We start from the raw sequence: 21,477 nt of genomic DNA on the forward strand, positions 1-21,477 counted from the left end.
ATAGTTTTCTGTAATTTGAAACACAACTGAGCTTGGTTTATGTCTATGAAGAACACTAACCTGTTACTGAACAGTGTCTCTTTTAAAAGTTATTTGGATCAAGAGCGTGATGTGTTTTTGTTAGTAGTGTTTTCTCATAATCTCCATCACCTGGGGTTGATTACGGAGCTGTTTTTGTTTTGCTATTGTGCTTGTCCCCAGCCTGTCTCAGTTTACCTGTTGTCCATAGCTGTTGTGGGATTATCTGTGTTGAGAGCAGTTCGCTGACAATAAATCAGTTCTCTCGCACTTGTCCTTTCTGGATATGTTATTTGAACCAGTTTTACAAATAAAGAGTCTACCTTTTCTGAGATGACAAACTGACACTTAATTACAGATTGAGCAGAAACATTGGTAGAGCTGTATGTGTCAGTAGACTTCATGCTTATTAAACTTATAAGCAGAAACATCAGATCCAGGAGACGTTGCTCCAGATGGATTCTGAGACAGTTGGGAAAACAGGTGTTTATTGAGCTATTTATTGAACTTCCATTCTGGATGTGTAATTTCCCAACATGTGCTGGTAACAAAGCATTCTCTGTCTGGTGACCTTCAACCACTGTCTTTTGCTCCAGTGACTACCTGATAAAACTATTGCTCCTCCATCTTTATTTGTGTATCCGAATCAAATCATTTCCTAAGTGGCGGTGGTCTGCATTTCCTCCAAATGCTGGTTTACTACTTCACTGTACTTATCAGTCAGTGGCTTAATTGTAATCTTTTTGCATTAACCTCCGAGAATGCTGCTAATTCACATTTAACATCTAATGAGCTGCTGTATTGAGTAAACATCGTGTCAAAATTTCCCGTATTATAAGTTTGATCCCACAAGATTTAATATATAATGTTGGTTATAAAATGTGACTGAATTACAGGATTAGTTTTCTTGTTACTGTGGTTTACAGTTTGCCTCTATGCTTTACTTTGTCAATAGACACCAAACAAGATATTTTTTCTTTTTTTGCGTCTTATCCAAAAGGATTAAACAAGTGTGAGAACCAAGATGAACAGGACCCCTCTGCATCCTGCTCAGCCTCCAAACATCATAACAAGGTCCAAACCACCCTGCTGCATCCGACTTTTCACTCCTCACATTTTGACCTGACATACAGGCTCAAACTCGAAGCTCTGTCAATGTACCACTGGACTCTAGAGAGTAGGTTCCAGAAGACCTGCCATTGTAAGCACAGGCCTGTCAAGCAGTAAACAGCTACTGTTTGAACAGGATTGCCTCTTCCTTTTGATTTTTTTCTGTATCTTTGAGGACTTAAGTGATACAATAATCTCACGATACAATACGATATTCTTACCACAATACGATATGTATCACAATATTTGGCAAACGATACAATTCGATATGATCATATGTGATTCGATGCACTTTTAAGATTTTCTGAAAGATTTTAGAAGGACAGAGTTATTTTAGCGACATTTTGTGTTCCATAGCCTTGGATTTAATTAACTGAAAACTGATTAAAAGCACCAATTACACAATACCTTGCTCTCATTGGACAGAGTCTAACAGTCTTCAGCTGGAGAAAACGATTCAAAGATGCAGTGAGAAAATTAGTTTCTGTCATTTAATTCATGTGGATTTGACAAAGTTTCCACAGTGATCCAGGAGCCGAGTGGGGAGATTATCAGCCTCTGTAGACTCTCAATATGCAAATGATCACACTAATGTTTTTCTTTTGGACATACTGTGGCTGCATTTGGAGTAAAAAAAGTCTTTTGGACTATAGGGAAACAGCTTTTCCACCTTGGCTCCTGGAGTTAGCCATGGCTGGAAGCTGTTCATTGCTAGCTGCTGGGGTAGTGGCTCTGCCTCACCAGGGGCGCGACTACATACTTTCTGAGGTGTATGCGTATATGTCATCGCATGGAATGTGTGTCTTCCCTCTCACATCTGTATTTTTTGCAGAGCTTTTGCCTCTAAGGATGGTATGGTATCGGGTGGACATTTTAAAAAGACGAGGGTGCGTAGTGTCTGCCTCTACGCAACCGTGACAACAGCATCAGTTCACAGGTGTTAGGAGGCGGGTCCTATTTAGTTCCTGCAACAATTTAGCTGACCTTAATATTTTTTCCTGTTTTGTTTTGGTCATTATTAAATTATAAGTGTCATTATTTTTACACTTATTGTTGAGATGTGTGTGATAGGTGTGTCTATCAGACATTTATAGCAATACAGAATATATTGCGTCCCATATTGGTTCAATACGGGGGAGACAATAACTACTTGTCATTTTAGGCTAAGCTAACCTGCATATTTACAACTCACTTGTTGATACACTGACATTACTAACCTACTGTCTTTCAACCACTTTGAAAAGCTTCTCTTTGTCTCTCCAACATATTTATCCCTCCCCCTCTATCGTTTTTTTGTTTTTTTCTGCCGCCCCATCTTTAGCTCCCTGTTGTCGAGTGCACTACTACAAACCCATTGCAATCAGAATCAGTCACAGTCAATAAATCAGTTCTCTCGCACTTGTCCTTTCTGACATGGCAACATATTCTATTGGAAGAAGCTAACAAAAGGTGGACATGATCAACATTGCAGCAAAAATAGAATGGGGCATTTAAACAGACCATTTGGTACTAAGAGGCCCAAAGAATGCAATGAAAACCATTACGCTACCAACACAAGCCTTTAGCATTGGTGCGCTGCAGGATGAATCCATACTTTCATGTAATCTGGATGTTGCAGGTGAAAGTGACAAGGAATGTGGGCTCTGAGGATCAGGATTGAAAATCAGTATTCTATGCATTTATCACACCTAGAGAACGCACACCTCCAAATTGCAGCCAGACTTGCTCCTGCTGGTTCCTCAGAGTCTGATGGAAGCTACCAGTCTGGCTGCAGCGTGGTGTTTATACAGTTCAAATGTAGGAGACATTTAAACCTTACTCTCACTTAAGAGTAGAGTCAGTCTTGGCCCATATAGACTTGGACTCCAACTCTGAGGATCGACCTGTGTGATTTTGTTTTGTCATGTAATAAAGAATGAAAGGAAGCTACAAATTGTCCAAATAATGAAGCCTAAGAAAGCAGCAAGACCTCTGCAGAGGTTATTCTGCAGAGTTTTGTGGTTGGATGGGGTTCTGTGAATATTCAGGTAAAACATCTGGCACTTCAACTGACTTAAAAAGGTAACATTAGATTTATTTAAGACGTCACTGACTCCCTGTAGAACAGCCGGAAAGGTTTTGTAGCAATGAAGTCATAAAAGAGCTGTAATGCTGGCCTTGTTGCATTTCATGTAAAAATCTGACCATTTCTGACATTGAAGGTGCTCTATTTGTGTGCTTGCTCAGTGTTTGCATTATGATTGTCTAGCTTCAGCTTTTAGAAAGAGATGTCCACCTCCACACTGTGTAAGACTTGAACGGTTTACTTCTTGTAAGAAAGCCCTGTTGTTGGTGTTGTTGCCCGGCAACACGCGTCCATGGTGGACGGAGCTTCTGAATGAGCACAGGAGTGGAGTCACTAAATTTCCAGAAAAAGGTTCTAAACCTCTGACTAAATTAGTATTAGATCTGATCAGAACTCCATGTGGACTGCTGCTGTGAAACGCCAAAAGGCTTTCAGTTCACTGTTAGTATAACAATAAAAATACTGTTTTAGAAAAAAATTGTGTTGATTTATTTAACTTGAGACACATGTCCATTGTGTTGACATTATGTCAACACAATGGACATTTCATCTACGTTCCATCTGCTGGTAGGAGGGATACTAGCAGTGGATGGGCTGTTTTTCTTACACAACTCAGCCAAAAACATCCGACTTATTAATACGGAAGATGGTTATGGATTTCAACAGGTCTGATATGCTTTCACATAAAGTCTGGAAAGTTCCAAAAAAAAAGAAAGCAGAGTGTGGAAAAATGTTCAGTTCTCCTCTGAACATTTGCCATACTCATTTACATCATTTTAAATCTTCATTTTATTGTTTTATTTGAATCAGTAAAAGTGTAATATTTCATAAAAAGACTTTTCTACAAATCCAGTTTGTAGAAAATATGGACTGTGCACTATGGCATGTTTGATCCAGGGGTGTTTGTGTTTTCATTTCCTTTGTGTTTGTTTTCTTATCATTTTGGGTTTGGTTATTATTGTTAGAAAGGATTTGCCATACTCACTTCTTTTCTCTGTGGTGTTTTTGTTAGGATCTTGCTTTGTAGTTGAATTGTTTGGGGTTTAGATTCTCACTTAATTCTGTTCTGGTTTCCTGTTTGTTTTAGTTTTGACTCCTATGTAAATGTTAGTTGTTTTCTCTTTGATTTGTAGATCCTGGTTTAGTTTGAATTCCTCTGTGTTGCTTGTGTTAATGTTTCCTCAGTTTTCCTGCTTTGCCCTCTCATACAGCAGTTCTAAATCCTTCTGATTGAGCTCATCTGGATCAGTGGAGACAGTGATGTCACAGAAAAGTATCCTGTCAGCATCCTGTCCTTACACAGCAGAACTCTGTGAACAATGGCATTTGAACATTGATCTAAAACCCACTCTATTCAGAAAATGGGGACATCAAAAGCAGCACACATTCTTCAAGGACACGACAGAATTTAATGTTCCACAAATTGTGCTTATGTCCTCAGGCTTGGACACATTTTGCAGAAAGCCAGCATACATGGCAGGATAGGAAGCAGTGTGAGAGCAGCTCGAGCCCCCCAAGCCCCTCGAAGCCTCCCCAAGCCCCCCCAAGCTCCCCCTTTCCACAAAAGGAACTGAATTCTAAGCTGTTCTGCAGGATGTGCTGCTTTAAGGGACTTATTCTTGTAATGCTGGTATTTTTTAGTTTCTGCCATGGTTTGTAACCATGCCAATGGGAAAGTCGTTTGTGTGGGAGCAGCTGACTGACCTTTCCAAAATCTGAGCAAGGTCTGGAATAAGACTCCAGATTGAAAATGAGTCGATGTTTAGAATGTAGGACACAAACAAAAAGGAAGAAAGATTACTTTGCAATACTCTGATGAGCTCAGAAATATAGTAAGGTGATTTTTGTGTTTTACCACAATATGCCAGCAAGAATACATATCTTGAGATCTCTGCACAACTTAGCATGAAAAGTAAAAAAGGAGACGTAACTGCTGTGTTCACAGTGAATGTTGGATTTGTCACAGAAACCTCATTCAGAAAACTTTGCAGATAGAACCTACATGCAGGTGTGTTCAGGTATCTGTGGAAGCAGTAAGACCTGGAGGGCAAAGAGAGGCTGAGACTTATCAGCTTTTTTAATGATTTTGATGAAGTTGCTGTCTCTCTGGTTCTACTCTAGTTTTTGAGCTTTTCTTGTAGTTTCGTGAATCTTGACTGATATTTTCAGAAAGAGATTCTTTGTGCTCACTTGTAAATATTTGTCTTACTCCTAAAAAAATCCAGTTAGTATTTTGTTGTCCACTGTATAGCTTATTTCTTATTATATGTACTAAATGCCACTGAAGAATACACTCGAAGAAGTTGTGTATTAGTAAATAATATTTACTATGATATTTGCTACTCTTGTCAGATGTAACTTGTCTTCCAGAGCAGTGAGAAGAAGTCAGGCTGGTATCACTTCAAGCTTTAATTTGTTACCCATATTATCAGGATCAGTCCATCCTTTATGGCCCCAATTTACAAATCCGTTTTCTAACTATTTTAATTTGCTGGAAATTAAAATCAGGCAGTGTGCATTCCACAGGGAAAGTACCAGCCGCCCCCCACATCTCCCGCCATCCGTTCTAACCCCAATCTCCCCAGGACCTAATTTATAAGACACACACTCATGCACGCATACATGGAATAACCTTGTTGGGTCCTAATTATAATAGCACAGAGTCTCTGTTGAACACTGTGTTATTTGTCCGAACTAAACTGGGTCCCACAGGCGTGTACCTATGTTCTTTTTTTCCTCCATGGAGGATTATCCTGGTTTTTAGCAACTTTTTCTTCATTATCTAAAGCCGTCGTTAAAGTAACAGGGTGAGTGGAAGGAGAAGGGATGTCGAAGAGAGTTATTGTATTTATTATGTATTGAGTAAAAAATAAATAAACATTTTACGTCTCAACAATGTTAAACAGGATTTTTAATAGGTTAGCTGCTACATTTCTGTGATATGGTGTTTAATTCAAAACAAGCTAGTTGGACCTTTTGGAGTTGAAGCATTAAAACATCTCAGTCTGTCTGAATATCATTGCTGGCCATGTTCACCTTTTTATGACCACAGTGTGCTCATCTTATGATGGTAAGGTTTAGCTGATACACCACAAGAGGCAGTTCTGAAAATGAAACAAGATTTTTCTCGTATTTATATGTATTGAACGCAAGCAGAAATTTTAATCCGAAACAGGTGCAGGAAGGGATTTGGAAAATTTCTCCTGGATTTTTCTGTCTGATGGTTGTTAGAAGTGAAACGAGTGGATTGGTGCATCCCTATTCCAAAGTTGTTAAGCATTGCAATACTAAATGTAGGCAAACAAAATGAAACAATTTAAATCATGTATCTTTGTTTCAGAGGCCGATGTGATCAAATATTGTCCTGCGCATGTGGAGCTTGTAGCCGTGTTTTCCTGGCATCTTTACCAGCACTGAGTAATGATCCACATGCTGGTCAGTGATGGACGGAGGAGCCCTGTGCAGCCTGCTGGCCTGTCACAGAAATCTGACAGCGTCTAGGGTGCAGGGACAAACTGGAAAGGGTAGCCTGGAGCTCTCAATCACTCCTGCCCTGGCAGAGACGCCCGCAGGGAGCTGTCTCCCCTCTTTCATTCATTCTCTTTTTCTCTTCTTTCATGCCATCGTTCACGTTTCCTCCATTTCCAGAACTGCCTCATTTTGTCGCGTTGCCTTCCTTTTTCTTTTGTGATCTTTCTTTTGTCGTTAACCCTGCTGAATCTTTCTCCATACACACACACACACACGCACATGCACGTGCACATGCTTTCACTCACACACACACTTATGTGGCTTTTTCCTATGTATATATTTTATAATCGCTGCACACAGTCTGTATCACGATCCAGCTTGGTCTGGATCCCGGCTTCAACTAACCCACATCTGGGCTTATTTGCACACAGAAATTTGTCTGTCACCTGGCATACACACTCACACACACACGTACACGCAGACACACACTCACTGTGCTATGATGCACAATTCAATTTCACAAATATATATAAGGCTTCAAAAGTACCGCACTGTGGTGCGTTCTAAAATGAAAGACAGGTTTTCTGTGAGCTGCCTGCAGTGAGACAGACAGAGAAAGCCAGGCAGAGGGTTGCCTTCATTTAAGCTGTTCTGCACTGAGGCTTTTCAATTTGATTATGAGTTTCCATTTCATAGAGCCTAGATGCTGTGTGCTATTTAGAATAAAATTGAGCCATTTCTTATCTGGACGAGCTGCCCCCACGTCTCCTCTCTGGGGGCATCGCGGGCAGTCAAGGGCATGTTGGGGCCCCATGCCTGCTCTGCCACACTCTTTAGTAGTGTTGCAGCGAACATGCCAAACAAATAAACTAAATAACTGAGAAGCTTTGGTGGTTGGCTGAGTGGGCATGAGAATGGAAGGGACTGAATGTTTGTGAGTTTGGAAGGTGAGGTGAGGATTCTTCCTCCAAGCCTGTGAACATCTAAGGGACTGAACAAGGATCCAAATGGATTTCAGTAATTTTTTAATTCAATTAAAATATAATAAAAACACAATTATCAGAAAGGGAAATGAAATATTCTTATAACTCAATCTGTCCAAGTTTCTTCAGCGTTGTTATAGATGCTGATGTCTGTGAGCAGGAAGGATCTCCTGTAGCGGTCTGTCATACAGCTGATCCGTTGACGCCTCTGACTGAAGACACTGTCAGTCCAGTGAAGGGATATCACTGTTTTGCACCTGGATCTCAGTTAAACTGGATGTGATGTCATTCCGACTGAGTTCTGGCTTCAAGGGCTTTGGTTTTGTCTTGCCATGTTAAGCACATGGAACAGCCTGACTGTAGCAGTAATGTGCAAAACTAGCTAACCAAAATCTGACGTATTATGAAAGTCGAAAAAAGAAACTTAAGCACATCATTACTTTGCATTTATGCTCACTCTTGAATGTAAACCTATTTTCTTAAAACAGGTTTTTGTGCCCAGAATTTCTCTATAATAGTACAATCAAGGAATTATTTTGTCTAGAAGACTTGGCTGAGTCTTACCTCTTCTTTCATACTGTCCAGGATTCATATTTCCACTTCAAACATCCAGGATACTAAAAATACTCTGAGCTGGGAGCAGGACTTCAGAGTTATTTAAATCACCAACAAGGATCACAGATTATTTTTTGAACATGACTGACATATTGTGACGAATCAAAGGAAGAAGTTTCTCGCAAATGGAGGTAATCTGGATCCAGAAAAAACTGTTAAATCGCAGGTCTTAGTTCCACAAAAAGGAAATCTATTTTCAGTTTTCTACAAAAAACAAAACTAACCTTTTTTCTTTCTTTTTTTTTTTTTGAGAGAGTCAGTACACATCAGTGATTTATGCTCAGACATTTGTGATGTTAAGTCTGAAAACGATTTCTGAAGCTACACTTTCTCCTTAAATCTGTTAATGGCATCGGCATTGAAATGATTAGACATGTAGCGAATTCTAATATTTGTTGCTAAATGCTAGGCTGGTCGAATGAATTATAAAATCAGTCACAAGACGGTTAAGTTCAGATTCCCTCTGCAGGGAACTCTGCTGTTATCTTAATTTGTTGAACTGGTATCAAATTAGCTCTGATTAGCATACTCACTGATCTAATTCAGTCCAGGCACAAAGAACAGCAGCCTAATCTCCACTGCCATATCAGCATCTATCTGCACTGTTTCCTGTCATTCAAACTCAAAGTTCACTTACTCCACTGACTTCTGAAGTATAGAGGGCTTCTAATGGCACAGATTAAAAAGCAATTTAATACAGAAAAGGGGATTAGAAACACTATGGGCTGCACTAATCCTTAACCTTTAGTCCTGTTCTTATTCGCCACAATATGCGGAAGATGATAGCATCACAGGACGAGAGTTAGTGAATTTCCATTAGGGCTGCCCTTCTGTATTCCCACCAGCACTTTTAAAGGCATTAGGCATGCTTTGTCAAGGCTAATAAAAAGGTCTGGAAGTGGTATAGCATCCCCTCAACTTGTTCTTTTTTTTAAAGGCACTGTTCCGTGTGACGTGTTCATAACCCATTATGATAATCTGCCCGGATCTCCGAAGGACCCGGGGCGACGGCCACATAGATGCTGCTGGGGTGACCGATGGATGGAGTGTTTTTCGTCTGCACTGCAAGATGATGCAGAAATGATATTGAGCTTAGAGACAAAATGTCTGGTTCTTTTTCAGCTTAAGGAAATCTTAAAGGGGCAGTATTATGTAAAATCGACTTTTTTAAGCTTTGCACTGAGTTGGAATGTCATTCCCTCATCAAAAGCATACCTGGGGCGTTGCTTTAACACTTTCACGCATGTTTGAGAACTCCTTTTGTCTCCCATGGCAAACATTCAGCTGTGTAAAACCTCTCAGTGGACCAAGTCCTGCTTTCAAGCTGCAGGTTCCAAGCTTCCGCCTCCCACTCGACTCCTCCCTCTGCTCCCTCAGTTCCTCCAGACTAGCCTGCAGCTAGCACTTATCAAACACATGGTGGAACTGCACACGTGCAGAGCTCATTACATTAACGGTGTATATAACCTTGAACACACTATCCCTGTCTAGAATGCTGGTAGTGGTAGCATCACGGTGGCAGCAGCATCATTAAACAGATAACTGTCCCGCCCCCCGTAGTAATGCTTTTCTTCAGCAGTGACAGAGAAGATACTGAGATTTTATTAGACAAACACACACACACACACACACACACACACACACACACACACACACACACACACACACACACACAAATAAACAAAACTAGTCGAGGCTGGAAAAGATGAGATTAGGTCAGAGGTTGAGGTTTAACAGGACAACAGACCTGATCATACAGGCTGAGCGATGAATGTTTTTGATCAACAGAAATGTTATTAGGTTCAGTAAATGAGTTGTAGCAGGTTGAAAGGAAGCTTTTCCGAAATTATTTCGACACTCGCTTCAGTGAATTTTCATACCAAATTAGAAATGTATCTGCATATCAATTTTTTTTGTCAATAATTATAAAACAAGATACATAAATAGTCAATATGCCCTTTGTTGTTTGTGTTGCTACAGCTCTCCACAGTAAAGAGTGCTTGTGTGACAGAAAAAGGGGGTCATGCCAAGCATTAATCATTCATATCTACATTTCTACAAAGCACAGATTCAATTTTCTGCACTTTGTATGGTCCACTGTTGGTTATGTGGTTTTATTTATACATCTAGAGCTATTCATAATTAATTTGTTTTTAAAAGTTCCTATTTTGATTTCATTCTGTAGAGGGAAGAGCTCGTCGAGACGTCACGTGACACCATCCTTAAAGAAAAACAAATCTCAAGAAACAGACGCATGCAAATATTTTCTGTTTCACAATTTTGGATACTTCATAGTTTTGCAATAAAAACTTTAACTTATCCTTTAAAAATATTCATATCTATTGAATTTTATGCATCTTGTGGAACTGAAACCTGAAACTTGAGTGCATTTTTGGAGTTTCTTTGTAATAAGTCAACATGTAGTATCAGATACTTTCAAAATATATGTAAAATGAAGCCAGGAAAAGACCAAAATTGAATTTTTGTGACAAACCTGCAAAACACTGTATGAGATAGAAAACTAACTGTGCACATGACTGTGAACACATTATCCCCATGGTGGCAGCAGCAGATAACCGTCCCCCCTCCCACTACATAATCACAGCGTTTACCTACTTTGGCTATATCTAGAACCACATGATCAGCCTCAGCTGCCTTGCCATATACAGTGCTAAAATAATAAACTACATTTAGCTTCCTGGCTAAAACTCCTGGGACTTGGTCATCAAGCTTGGGTGTTTGGTCTTAATATAATGACACAGCCTTACAGTGTTGTTAACTAGCACGTCTTGGCAGACAACAGCCTATAGAAATCCAAAGTTTCAATATTCATAGTGATACTTCCTTCTTTTTTTAATTTGTTTGACCCAGACCATATATTATCGTTCACCATAGCTTAGTCTGTCCATCTGGTCTCTGGCATAGGCTTGGCGAAGTTGGCTAAATGTCTACAGTTACTTTGTCTGTTTTTTTTTTTTTTTCCTATTGAAGAGCACTTTGAAAAGCCCTGGTTTAGATCAAAACATACCCATACTGGAATGACCTAGTCCAATCCAGACATAAATGTTATTACTCACAGCTACTGTATACCGAGAGTGAACTTGGGCTTTTTTGCAAAGAAGTTTGAGCAAAAGTTGTAGTTTAAAGTTGTTCAAAGCTGGTGCAGATAAACCCTGGAAGACATGAAGATGAAACAACTGAAAGCAAATTCAGTTCAGGAAGGTATTGACTCAGGGGGCGAGAAAACGAATGGATGGCACACTGTTGAGGTTTTCATATGTAAAAATTATTTGGCATTATTTTCTTTTGCTTCACAACTACACACAACCTTTTGATGGCATGGAGTACATTGTTTGTGCTTCTTGTGTAACATGTCAAAAAATGAAAGTGGATTGGATTTTTGCAAGGCATCATAGTATTGATGGTTTTCGAAGGGCTTTTTTTTTGTTTTAATTTGTGATTCTTCTCAACAATGAGCCAAGTATTTGTCTATGTCTGTCAGTTGTTGCTCAAACTCTCGCATCAGTGTCCTATTTAAAGAATGAACCTGTGTGGGCTTCTTCAACCCACCGCTAGATTTTACACCTTGTTTGTTGTGAGAGTGCGTTATTTATTCTTGCTCTTTCTGTTTCCAGACCTCAACTGAGCAGAAGAAGCTGAGCCATGCTGGATCCAAGCCCTCCCTTTCTGAGAGCAGTGGCCGACTCCCTCAGATAGCCATGAACACCTGCAAGTACAATGGCGGAGTGGTAAGACCATTAGTAGGCAGCCTGGCGTCCTCGTCGCGCCGAAACCTTGCGGAGCTCGACTCGGAAACGCAACCCTTGCAGACGCTGCACAGCTCTGGCTTGGAGGTGGTGGTGTCCAAGGGCAACGGCGGAGAGGACCCCAGTAAGGCATCCAACGAGAGCCTGGTAAGGGAGGGTAGCGGGCAAAGCGGCGGCAGGGCTCCACAGAAGAAGAACAAGGACATTGGCTACAAGCTCGGTCACCGGAGGGCGCTGTTCGAGAAGCGAAAGCGACTCAGTGACTACGCACTCATCTTCGGGATGTTTGGGATTGTTGTCATGGTGACGGAGACAGAACTTTCATGGGGGGTTTACACTAAGGTGGGTTTTGTGTGTGTGTGTGTCTGATTTCTACCATTTGTGTGTATACTGCCATTTTCAGCTTTGTGTCACTCAACATCTTTACATGGTGTTAAGAAAAGCAATAGATTTGTCTTGATTGTTACTGAGTGGAGTTCCATCCAATCATCAAGCTGATCTCAGCTGAAATGGAAATGACCCAAGGGGTCTTAGTAGAACTGTAAGCTCCCACACCAGACCGGCAGCAGGTTCTGTGGACGGTCCACTTCACCATCTCACTTTGCCAAGTGGAAACCTGAGGTTCAGCTAAGGTTTTCTGAGCCCTGAAGCAGGAAAACTGGTAGGGAGAGTGTTAGCACTAGGACTAAAAAATCCTTGAACCACTGGCAGGTGGATTAATTGGTTTACCCGATGTTATTTCACCGGGGATTTCTCAAAACAATTTCCAAATATCTTGAGAGCATGTCACTGAACTGAGGGGCAAGGCAATCTAGTTGATGGCTAAAAATACATTTGGTTATATAGACCACTGAAGGACAGAGTGATGTAGAGCTGCTCTGACTGTCATCACACTGCTGATTACGCGCAATATTTTCTCTCGTTTTTATCATTTGTCGCTTGCGCTGTTATTATAAAAGCAATCTTAGGATCATTAGCCTGCAGTAGAGGGGCCCTTTTACACCAGGGCTGTTAAACTGATTTATCATCTGGCATTTTACCAAGTATGAGGTGTGAGGACTACCGGTTCTCATTTCCAATGTACACAAATAAACAGCAGCGGCGCTCTAGCATCCAGCCAGTCTATTTATCACAAGCACAGCTCATGCTGGTGGCCCTGTGCTAATGTTAGCAATGACTTTTGGCTCCAACCACTATGTAAAAAGTCCCCCTATTTATGTGACATTTTGATTAATCTGTACTTTCATTTATGATGAACGGTGTCCAGATAGCATCAGGCTGCACTTACACCTGCACCTGCATGGCTAAGCATCATCTTAAGTGTAGTTTTTGTGTAGAACTACATTATCCACTTATACTAATAGAAATCCTCTGGACTTGTGTCAGTAGTGTGTGTGTGTGTGTGTGTTTGTGTACGCGTGTTCTCGTGTGTGTGTCTGCGTGTTTCCTTTATGATGAGTGCTTTTGTTTCATTTTTGCCTCTCATTTTATATTTTCATCCTAAACAAGAAAAACAATAAATTTGAATATTATTGAAAAGTTTATGTATTTTAGTATCCCAGTTCAATAAGTGAAGCACATTATATAGATTAAATTAGCACATATTGATGTTTAAAAGCCTTTCTGTCTGTTATGATGATCTTCATCTTACATAAGACCAATAATAATAATGAAGAACATTCTCAATACTGAAATGTGGGCTTATTGAAAAGCATGTTTAATATCCAGTTAAAGGCAGTTATGTTCAAAAGTTAATTTCAGTCTGACAAAAGAGCCAAATATCCAAATATATAGAATATGATTGTTAATGCAGTTGAAACCAGATATTTAAATATGGGCTACAAAAAGGCATATTTTATTTTTCCCTGATATTAAATCTTACTGCTCTGCGTCATTTAGGATTACCAAAATTATCTATATTACCAAGCAGTATAACTGTTTGAAATGCATGTTTTTAGAGAATATCTTATCACTTTATATGAAAATTATTATAAATACAAAAACTAGTTCTGCATTGTCAGGAATTGAACTTCTGAACTATATGTATATCAACCATCTTTTTTTCCTGAGCATTCTGGGATTTAGCTGACAGAAACAATCTGGTTTCATATTAGACAAAAAAAATATTTTGTCTAATTTAAAGTCACACGAACAAAAAGTGTATGTAAATATAAAGAGCATATGTGGATTTCTGGTTTGAACTTGGTTGTAGCAGAACCACGCTGACCTTTCATTACAAATAAGAGTTGCCACTACAAGCTTAGGTGGTGGAAGCAACACTTAAGATGATACTTGGGCAACTTTTGAAAATATATCACTTGCCTTGCCTCACACTTTACATATTTGAAAAAAGCACAACTAAATTGTTGAAAGATGTGTTTTTTTCAAGGTTGTGTGTGACCTTCTTTTGTCTGAGGTCTATCCATCCTTTATTAGAGACATGCTATTCAGAAATCACTGGTATTATTATTATATATAACAATGCACACTAAGTGACTTGTATTTTTATATGGCTTATGTTGATGATATTGGAGTAAATTATTCTTTTCTTTGTTTTTATTGCAGGAATCCTCATACTCATTTGCACTGAAATGCCTTATCAGCCTTTCCACTGTTATTTTGCTTGGTCTTATAATAATGTACCACGCCCGAGAAATCCAGGTGAGTCTATTAATAAAATATTCACTTCAGGGGTGGTTCTAGATGAAGGCCATTAGGGGCCAGTGCCCCTGCAGAACTGATCCTGGTCCCTGTTATTCCTCCTGTACTGAATAAATCATACTAAATTAATTTCTGATATGTGCAGGCATGTATACTGTACCTAATTGTCCTTTGGAGCAAATTTATTTTTACCTTGAGAATTTTACTTTAACAATGAATTAAAATTTTAGTGTTGCATTTTTAGCATCTCTTGTGCTGAGATAGGATCAAAGATTTCATCTGCAGCCTGGAGCTCTGGAGTTGCAAGTGGCTCTTTGGTTCTGTGGCTCACTTAATATTTTAAAGGAGTAGACTGCTACTCTACTCCAAACCAATATTGCCCTGTTTTTATTGCTTCACTCTTTTGTTTTGTGTGACCAGTGTGTCCCATGAAAGGACACACTGGTCCCTCTGATAAATTTGGTCTAGAACCGCCGCTGAAGAACTTCAGCACGAGTCTGAACTTAATTTTGAGATAATAAATAACTGAAGGAGAAATAGGAAAACATTTTGTTTTCATGATTAGCCATTCCCTGGTTTGAACCTCAGCTGTAACTCAGAGCATGCATGAATAATCCAGTTTCCTCCAGAGCAGGGTTCTGCAAATCCAGGCCTCTAGGACCAATATCCTGCAGCTTTTAGATCCTGGTCCAACACACCTGAATCAAATGGTTCAATGAGCTCCTCTCTATGCTGTTTCTAGAGTCCTAGAAACAGTTATCTCATTATTTCACTCTGAGTTGAAGCTGAGATGCATCTAAAAGTCACAGGACACTGGTCCTGAATCAAGGCCTGGGTCTGAAGACTGCTACTCTACTCCAAACCAAAAATATGTGTGAGGTTCATTCATTGATAATGAAAATATAATTTCTTTTTGTGTATTTTTTTATTTAATTGACAACTGGACCAAAATGTATCTTGCCTCTTGCCCAATAACTGCTGCACAGACTTGTTGTGGTGAAGAGAGAGCTTGGCCAAAAAGCAAGACTATGTTCCTGCCCTCATTTATGGTCATTTTTTGGGTTATGATAGAAAGAATAAAACTGCTGACACAAGCAGCCAAAATGAGTTTCGTCCGCAGCGTGGCTGGACTCTCCCTTTGAGAAGACATCAGGAAGGGACTCAGTTTAGAGTCTTCACATCTAACGGAGTCAAATAAGGTGATTCTGTCATCTCTTTTGGATGCTTCCAAACATGTTTCGGGTATGTTCCTCTGCTGGGATACTCAGCTGGCCTGGGCACACATGGGGATGTGAGGATGTGAAGGATGTGAAGGAGGGAAACCTGGGCTGAAACTGCTGCCCCAGCAACACTGTTCTGCATAAGCTGATAACGACTAGAATGAGGAAACTGAACTGCAGTTCAATTTGATTGATTTATCAAATGAAACAATTGAAAGATGCTGTACAGTTTTTTTCAAATAAAAGAAAATACATTCAGCTAAGATGCATTTTGCTTCTTTTCAGCTGTTCATGGTCGACAACGGAGCAGATGATTGGAGGATAGCCATGACATATGAGCGAATTTTCTTCATTGTGCTGGAGCTTCTGGTGTGTGCCATTCACCCCATCCCAGGCCAGTACGTCTTCACTTGGACGGCGCGGCTGGCCTTTACCTACACACCGTCTGTGGCTGACGCCGACGTGGACATCATCCTCTCTATACCCATGTTCCTGAGACTCTACCTGATTGGCAGGGTCATGTTACTCCACAGCAAGCTGTTCACTGATGCCTCGTCCCGCAGTATCGGCGCCCTCAACAAGATCAACTTCAACACGCGCTTTGTCATGAAAACCCTCATGACCATCTGTCCGGGAACAGTGTTGCTGGTGTTCAGTATATCCTCCTGGATCATTGCTGCATGGACTGTGCGTGTCTGTGAGAGGTAAACACAGGGCTGTGAATAATGGATGTTGCTAGGTATAAACCAAGATACAAAATGGCTGATGCACAGTTGTGTTGATTTGTGGATTACTAGATGCCTTCCTTCTTTCCACGTTCGTACCTGTCGTGTCTCATTCTCGTCAGTCTTCTCTTGCTTTTTATCACTCACCTGCAGTGGTCCACGTGGATGAAATCATTAGCATAGGTCATGTAGAATCAAAGCTTACATGTTTGCAGGAAGGCATTCACTGATTCGCCCACATATGACAGCCCTGCTGAAATGGTTAAAAACACCCTGACATCTGTCTCATTAGCTCAGCACTCGCACCACAACTTCCCACTCCTTGTTTTAGAGGAATATTGCTATTTTAGATGGCTTGTCCATAATTCATGAGAGCCTAATTGTTTGTTTGCTGAAAGGTTTGTTTTGGTAATGCAGAGCAGCCCCCAAAATCCCTTAACCCGCTTTTCCTCCCCCCCAAAGCTGAGCATCTTGGTCCGTCTCGGGAGGGGTGGCAGGGTGGGTATTGGTGGGAGGGGCATCAGGGAATTTCAGTGAAAATGAAGGAAAGGTAGAAAAAAAAAAAAAAAACGGAAAGCTTTCCGTTCTCTTCCTCGCTTTACATTTGCATAGGGAAATGAGACGCTAATGTCAGCTTTGATGTTTAAAATCTTTTTTTGTGTGGTTGCTTCAGTGACGTTGTCAAGGAGATCTAATACAGCAAATTACCCCTTTCTGGTGGTGTAGCTACAGTAGTTCATATTGCATCACCGGGGAGAGTTTGAATTTGTCCAGGTTCTGACCACAGCTGCTTAGTTTCTTCCTAAAGCTCTACCTCCCACTCTTCCCTCCGTTTCCTCTCTCCGTCCTTGTTAACCTGACACTAACCATTCCTCTCTGCTTGCCTTAACCTCAGCACTTCAGCTGTTACCTGGTGGATTTTAATCCTGATACAGTATTTCACATTACAAACAGTTCAGCACAGAGGCAGGCAGGCATTGCTCTAAGCTTAAATACACAGTTGTGAATAACATGTGCAACCTTTACAGATTTCTTCTGTTTTTGTTTTTTGTCCCACTAAAATGGTTCATATCATCAAATACATTTTAAAATCAGTACAAATAACCTGAGTAAACTCCAGAATACAGTTTTCAGTTTTTATGCTTAATGTCACGAGCATAAAATCTGCACATATCCAAACCAACATGACTCTGTCAGCACATACAGTTGTCCCTGTTGCCAAATCATGAAATAAATTTGATGTTTTGTTCTGTTTCCGTCTCCCTCCCAGGCCGGACTACTGCCAGAACTGTAGAATCTAGAAGTTACTTTAATGCAATTCATCTGACAGTAAATCAGTAGTCCATAATACATTTAGAAAATGGAACATGTCATGTTCTAATCAAAACAAATCCAAGAACCGATCTGACATCTGTCTGGAAAACGGTAACAAAGCCATTTCTACTCCAGCAAATACCAGGAACAGCGTGAAGCTTCCCAGGAGTGTCTGGCTGACCATAAGTGTCCCTGATGCCTGATCCAGGAGGTCACAAAGGAAACCTGAACAACAGCTGAACCACTTTGGGCCTCCCTTAGACAGGTTTTATGATTCAGCAATATGAGAGAGACTCAGAATTTTAGCAAAGCAAAATGAAGAGCTTTGCCAAAGTTTAGACTTAAATTCAGTCCAGACCCTTCAAAGTTAAAAGAAATTATGCAAAGAGGAGGGACATAAAATATATTTACTGCAATTTGATGGACATATTGTCTTTACATGTTTGAGGACAGTTGTTGCAACCAAAGATGAAACAACTTGTCGTACAATTTAAGGTCAATTACTTTTTCTCACTGGGCCAGGTTGGTTTGGATTGCTTGTTTACTTAATAAATAAAATTGTGATTTGATAGATGCATTTTATTATTTACTCCAGTTCCCCTTACCTTATAATAACATTAGTTTCACAATGTTTCATATTAGTACAGGATTCCATGTGCAGTTCTTGACATGTCAGAAACAAAAAAAAAACCAACTAAATTCCTGACCAAAGGGCTGGGCGATATAGCAACCTCTATATATGCATTCATATTAATATACTGACACAATACATCATGTCAGTCTGCCATTTCCTGGTTTCTTGCATTGTTCCTTTTAGACATGCGCTAATATCATGGCAGCTTATGTTGTATTATATTTTCAGATCACCACTGGACCACCTCTGAGCTGATAACAAATAGACACGTCTGTTTTAGTTTTAACTGCTGCAGTGACATCAATAAAAACGGTCATATAAATAGTTTTAGTTAATCCGAGCTATCATAAATGTCATAAAAAATATTTAATTTTATTGCCAAACACACAGTAATTGTGTAATGGGAGGAAGATGTGTATTTTGGGGTATGTTTGTAAGAATTCTGGACGTCTATTTTTTTTTTTTTTTTTTAGCTCTGATTGGATGAACATCAGTTTTTGGCTCTTGCCATCTTAATTGCATTTAGTTTTGGGCTGACTGAGTTATTCTGACACATGAACATGCTTCATGGGTGCTGCTGCAGTGTAGCTCTCGCTGTATGTTCAGGGTTATTCTCCTGCTGGAAGGGGAACTGATCCCCAAGTCTTTACCAGGGTTTCTCCCAGGATATCTCTGCATTTAGATCCATCCATCTAAATGGATGCTGGTCACTGGAAAACGAGCTGTTTGTCAGTGGATTAGGTGGGTTTAGGGTGATATGCAGTATTTGTTTTCTGCCACACATAATTGTAGAATAACGGGATTAATTTGGTGTCTTCTGAACAGAACACCTTCTTCCACATGTTGGCTGTTTGGTTGGAATGGTTTGTGTGAAGCTTCTTTTAGCTTTCATTTGTGATGATTTTCTTCTTGTCCCTCTTTTATAATGTTTCCCACAGATTTGTGAAATTTGAAAAAAAACTATTCATTCCTCTTTTGGGGTATTTTCTCATCTGAGCTGTGGATCTTTGCATCTCCTCCAGAGATGGGATTGTTGGCTGCTTCTCTGGTTATTGCTGTCACTTTAGATGTACATACAGCCATGTTTTGTTAGGTTTGCAGCTCTGTCATAGTCTTTCTATGTTTCCATTTATGGATTTCATTTGATAAATTACAGGCTGCTCAGTTCTTCCTTGTATACAGTTTCACTCCCTTTATTTCCACTAACAATAAAATTGCACAAATTGAAATTTTGGAAATAAATTTGCTTTATGGTAACAGGTCAATTTCAGATAATTGTATGTTTTTTGATTAAAAGGTTTTAAAAAGGTGGTTTTTCAGCCATATCAAGATAGAGGTTCTTTAAAAAACTGTTGTAGAAACACTTTTTTTTAAGTCATATGTTACATACTCTCTGGTAACACCGCAGCTTTTTCCAGCTAACAGATCCTATTGTGAATGCTCAGGCTAATTAGCATAGTCATCAATGAGAGCAGATAAACAATTTTTTTCTTTCTGTAATGGTAAACTGTTTCTCCACCATTAGCACATTTAACAGTGAGTTAGCAAGAATGATTGACAGCGCTGAGCCCCGCCTACTGGCTCTGATTGGTTGGAACTGTTTCTTCAGACAACAATAATAGCTCAAGGAGGAGGGACTGAACTTTTCACAGATTATCTCTCATAACATACTGTCATAACATAGTGACAGTTTTAACATCACGTGTCACGAAAGTAGTTCCTTTCGTGACACGGTGTGAGGTGAAGGAAGCCCCTGTCTTCCCTAATATCATTAAAGAAAACAATTGAGCAGTAACCCTAAGATCAGTGTCCGAATCAGAAGAAAAATGTGGTGTGAAAGAGAAGTTGTGGGTAAATTGAAGGGAAGGAGGCGTTTCTGGCTGAGATCAGGTGAGGATGATGCTGGACTTGTTTCTAAACGGAACCTTTTAAGGAAGGTCTTTTGTTTATTGGCTCTGTCCACCTCACATCTGACCCTCTTATTATGTCTGAAGTTGATTTTGTGCACATCTCAGTAATTTCCCGCGCAGAGCTTCACATTTCAGAAAGTACTGTAGTGGTCTGACGGGAATAATGTTGTCCACATAAACTTTAAATAGATGACTGCACACTAAGTTATGGCGTTGCTGCCATGTCCATGTGACATACAGGGTAACCAGTCTGTACCATCCCTGATAAAACAAAACATGTTTTTGTTTTTATTTTTCAGTCTGCTGGAGTAGTTGAGGAGCTGTTGAAATCACTGAAGGGAGAAAGGAATAGATAACATTTTTAGATATTGCTGCATATGCATCTGATGAGGCGTCTGACCTGAACAACAACTGAGTGGATGATTTAATATGCACAGTTGGCATATTAAATCATCCACTACAGGATTTATACATCTACAGAGATAATACTGATGAATTCCTTTGGTACATAAAATGGACATAATTTGCAGCTGTGTCAAAGTTCAGTAGCTGAACTGCAGGAACAACAGCAGCATATTCTGGATTACACAAACTGATGACAATCCCTGCAACTCTTATTTCTGCTCTGGCTCTTCAAATCTCTGTCTGCTTGTCAGTCTTAACTTGTGAAAGTCAGGAAGAGATCCTAGAGTTGGTTATTATGTAGTTGGTTATTTCTGCCACATCTCTTTGAAACACACTGCACTGCATTCCAGAGAGCCTGGCTGGGTATTTGTCAGCTCATCCTCCAATGTGTGAGAGCTCTCATGCTGGCCACTGTGATCAAGAAGGTTTTAACTTCTTGTTTTTCTTGATCCATTCTGCTGTTGCTCTTCATCCAAAACTCCTCCCCTGTAACCCGTCATTGATTTAGGGTCCAGTTTGGTGCTATTGGACCTTTTGACATATTTATCTTCTCTCTTTTATTTCACATTATCACAAGGT

General features: G+C 39.9%; 1 protein-coding gene across 1 annotated transcript in view; it reads left to right on the top strand.

The window, feature by feature from the left end:
- The window catches only part of kcnn1a (potassium intermediate/small conductance calcium-activated channel, subfamily N, member 1a), an 83,969-nt gene that overhangs the window by 23,377 nt on the left and 39,115 nt on the right, over positions 1 to 21,477 (top strand). The window contains exons 2-4 of the mRNA XM_055032551.1: positions 11,898 to 12,371; positions 14,595 to 14,690; positions 16,196 to 16,614. Of these exons, the coding sequence (XP_054888526.1) occupies positions 11,898 to 12,371; positions 14,595 to 14,690; positions 16,196 to 16,614 (989 nt within the window). The remainder of the gene's footprint in view (positions 1 to 11,897; positions 12,372 to 14,594; positions 14,691 to 16,195; positions 16,615 to 21,477) is intronic.

Source organism: Poeciliopsis prolifica, unplaced genomic scaffold (genome assembly GCF_027474105.1).
Source record: "Poeciliopsis prolifica strain line A6 unplaced genomic scaffold, Auburn_PproV2 SCAFFOLD008, whole genome shotgun sequence".
Classification (NCBI taxonomy): Eukaryota; Metazoa; Chordata; class Actinopteri; order Cyprinodontiformes; family Poeciliidae; genus Poeciliopsis; species Poeciliopsis prolifica.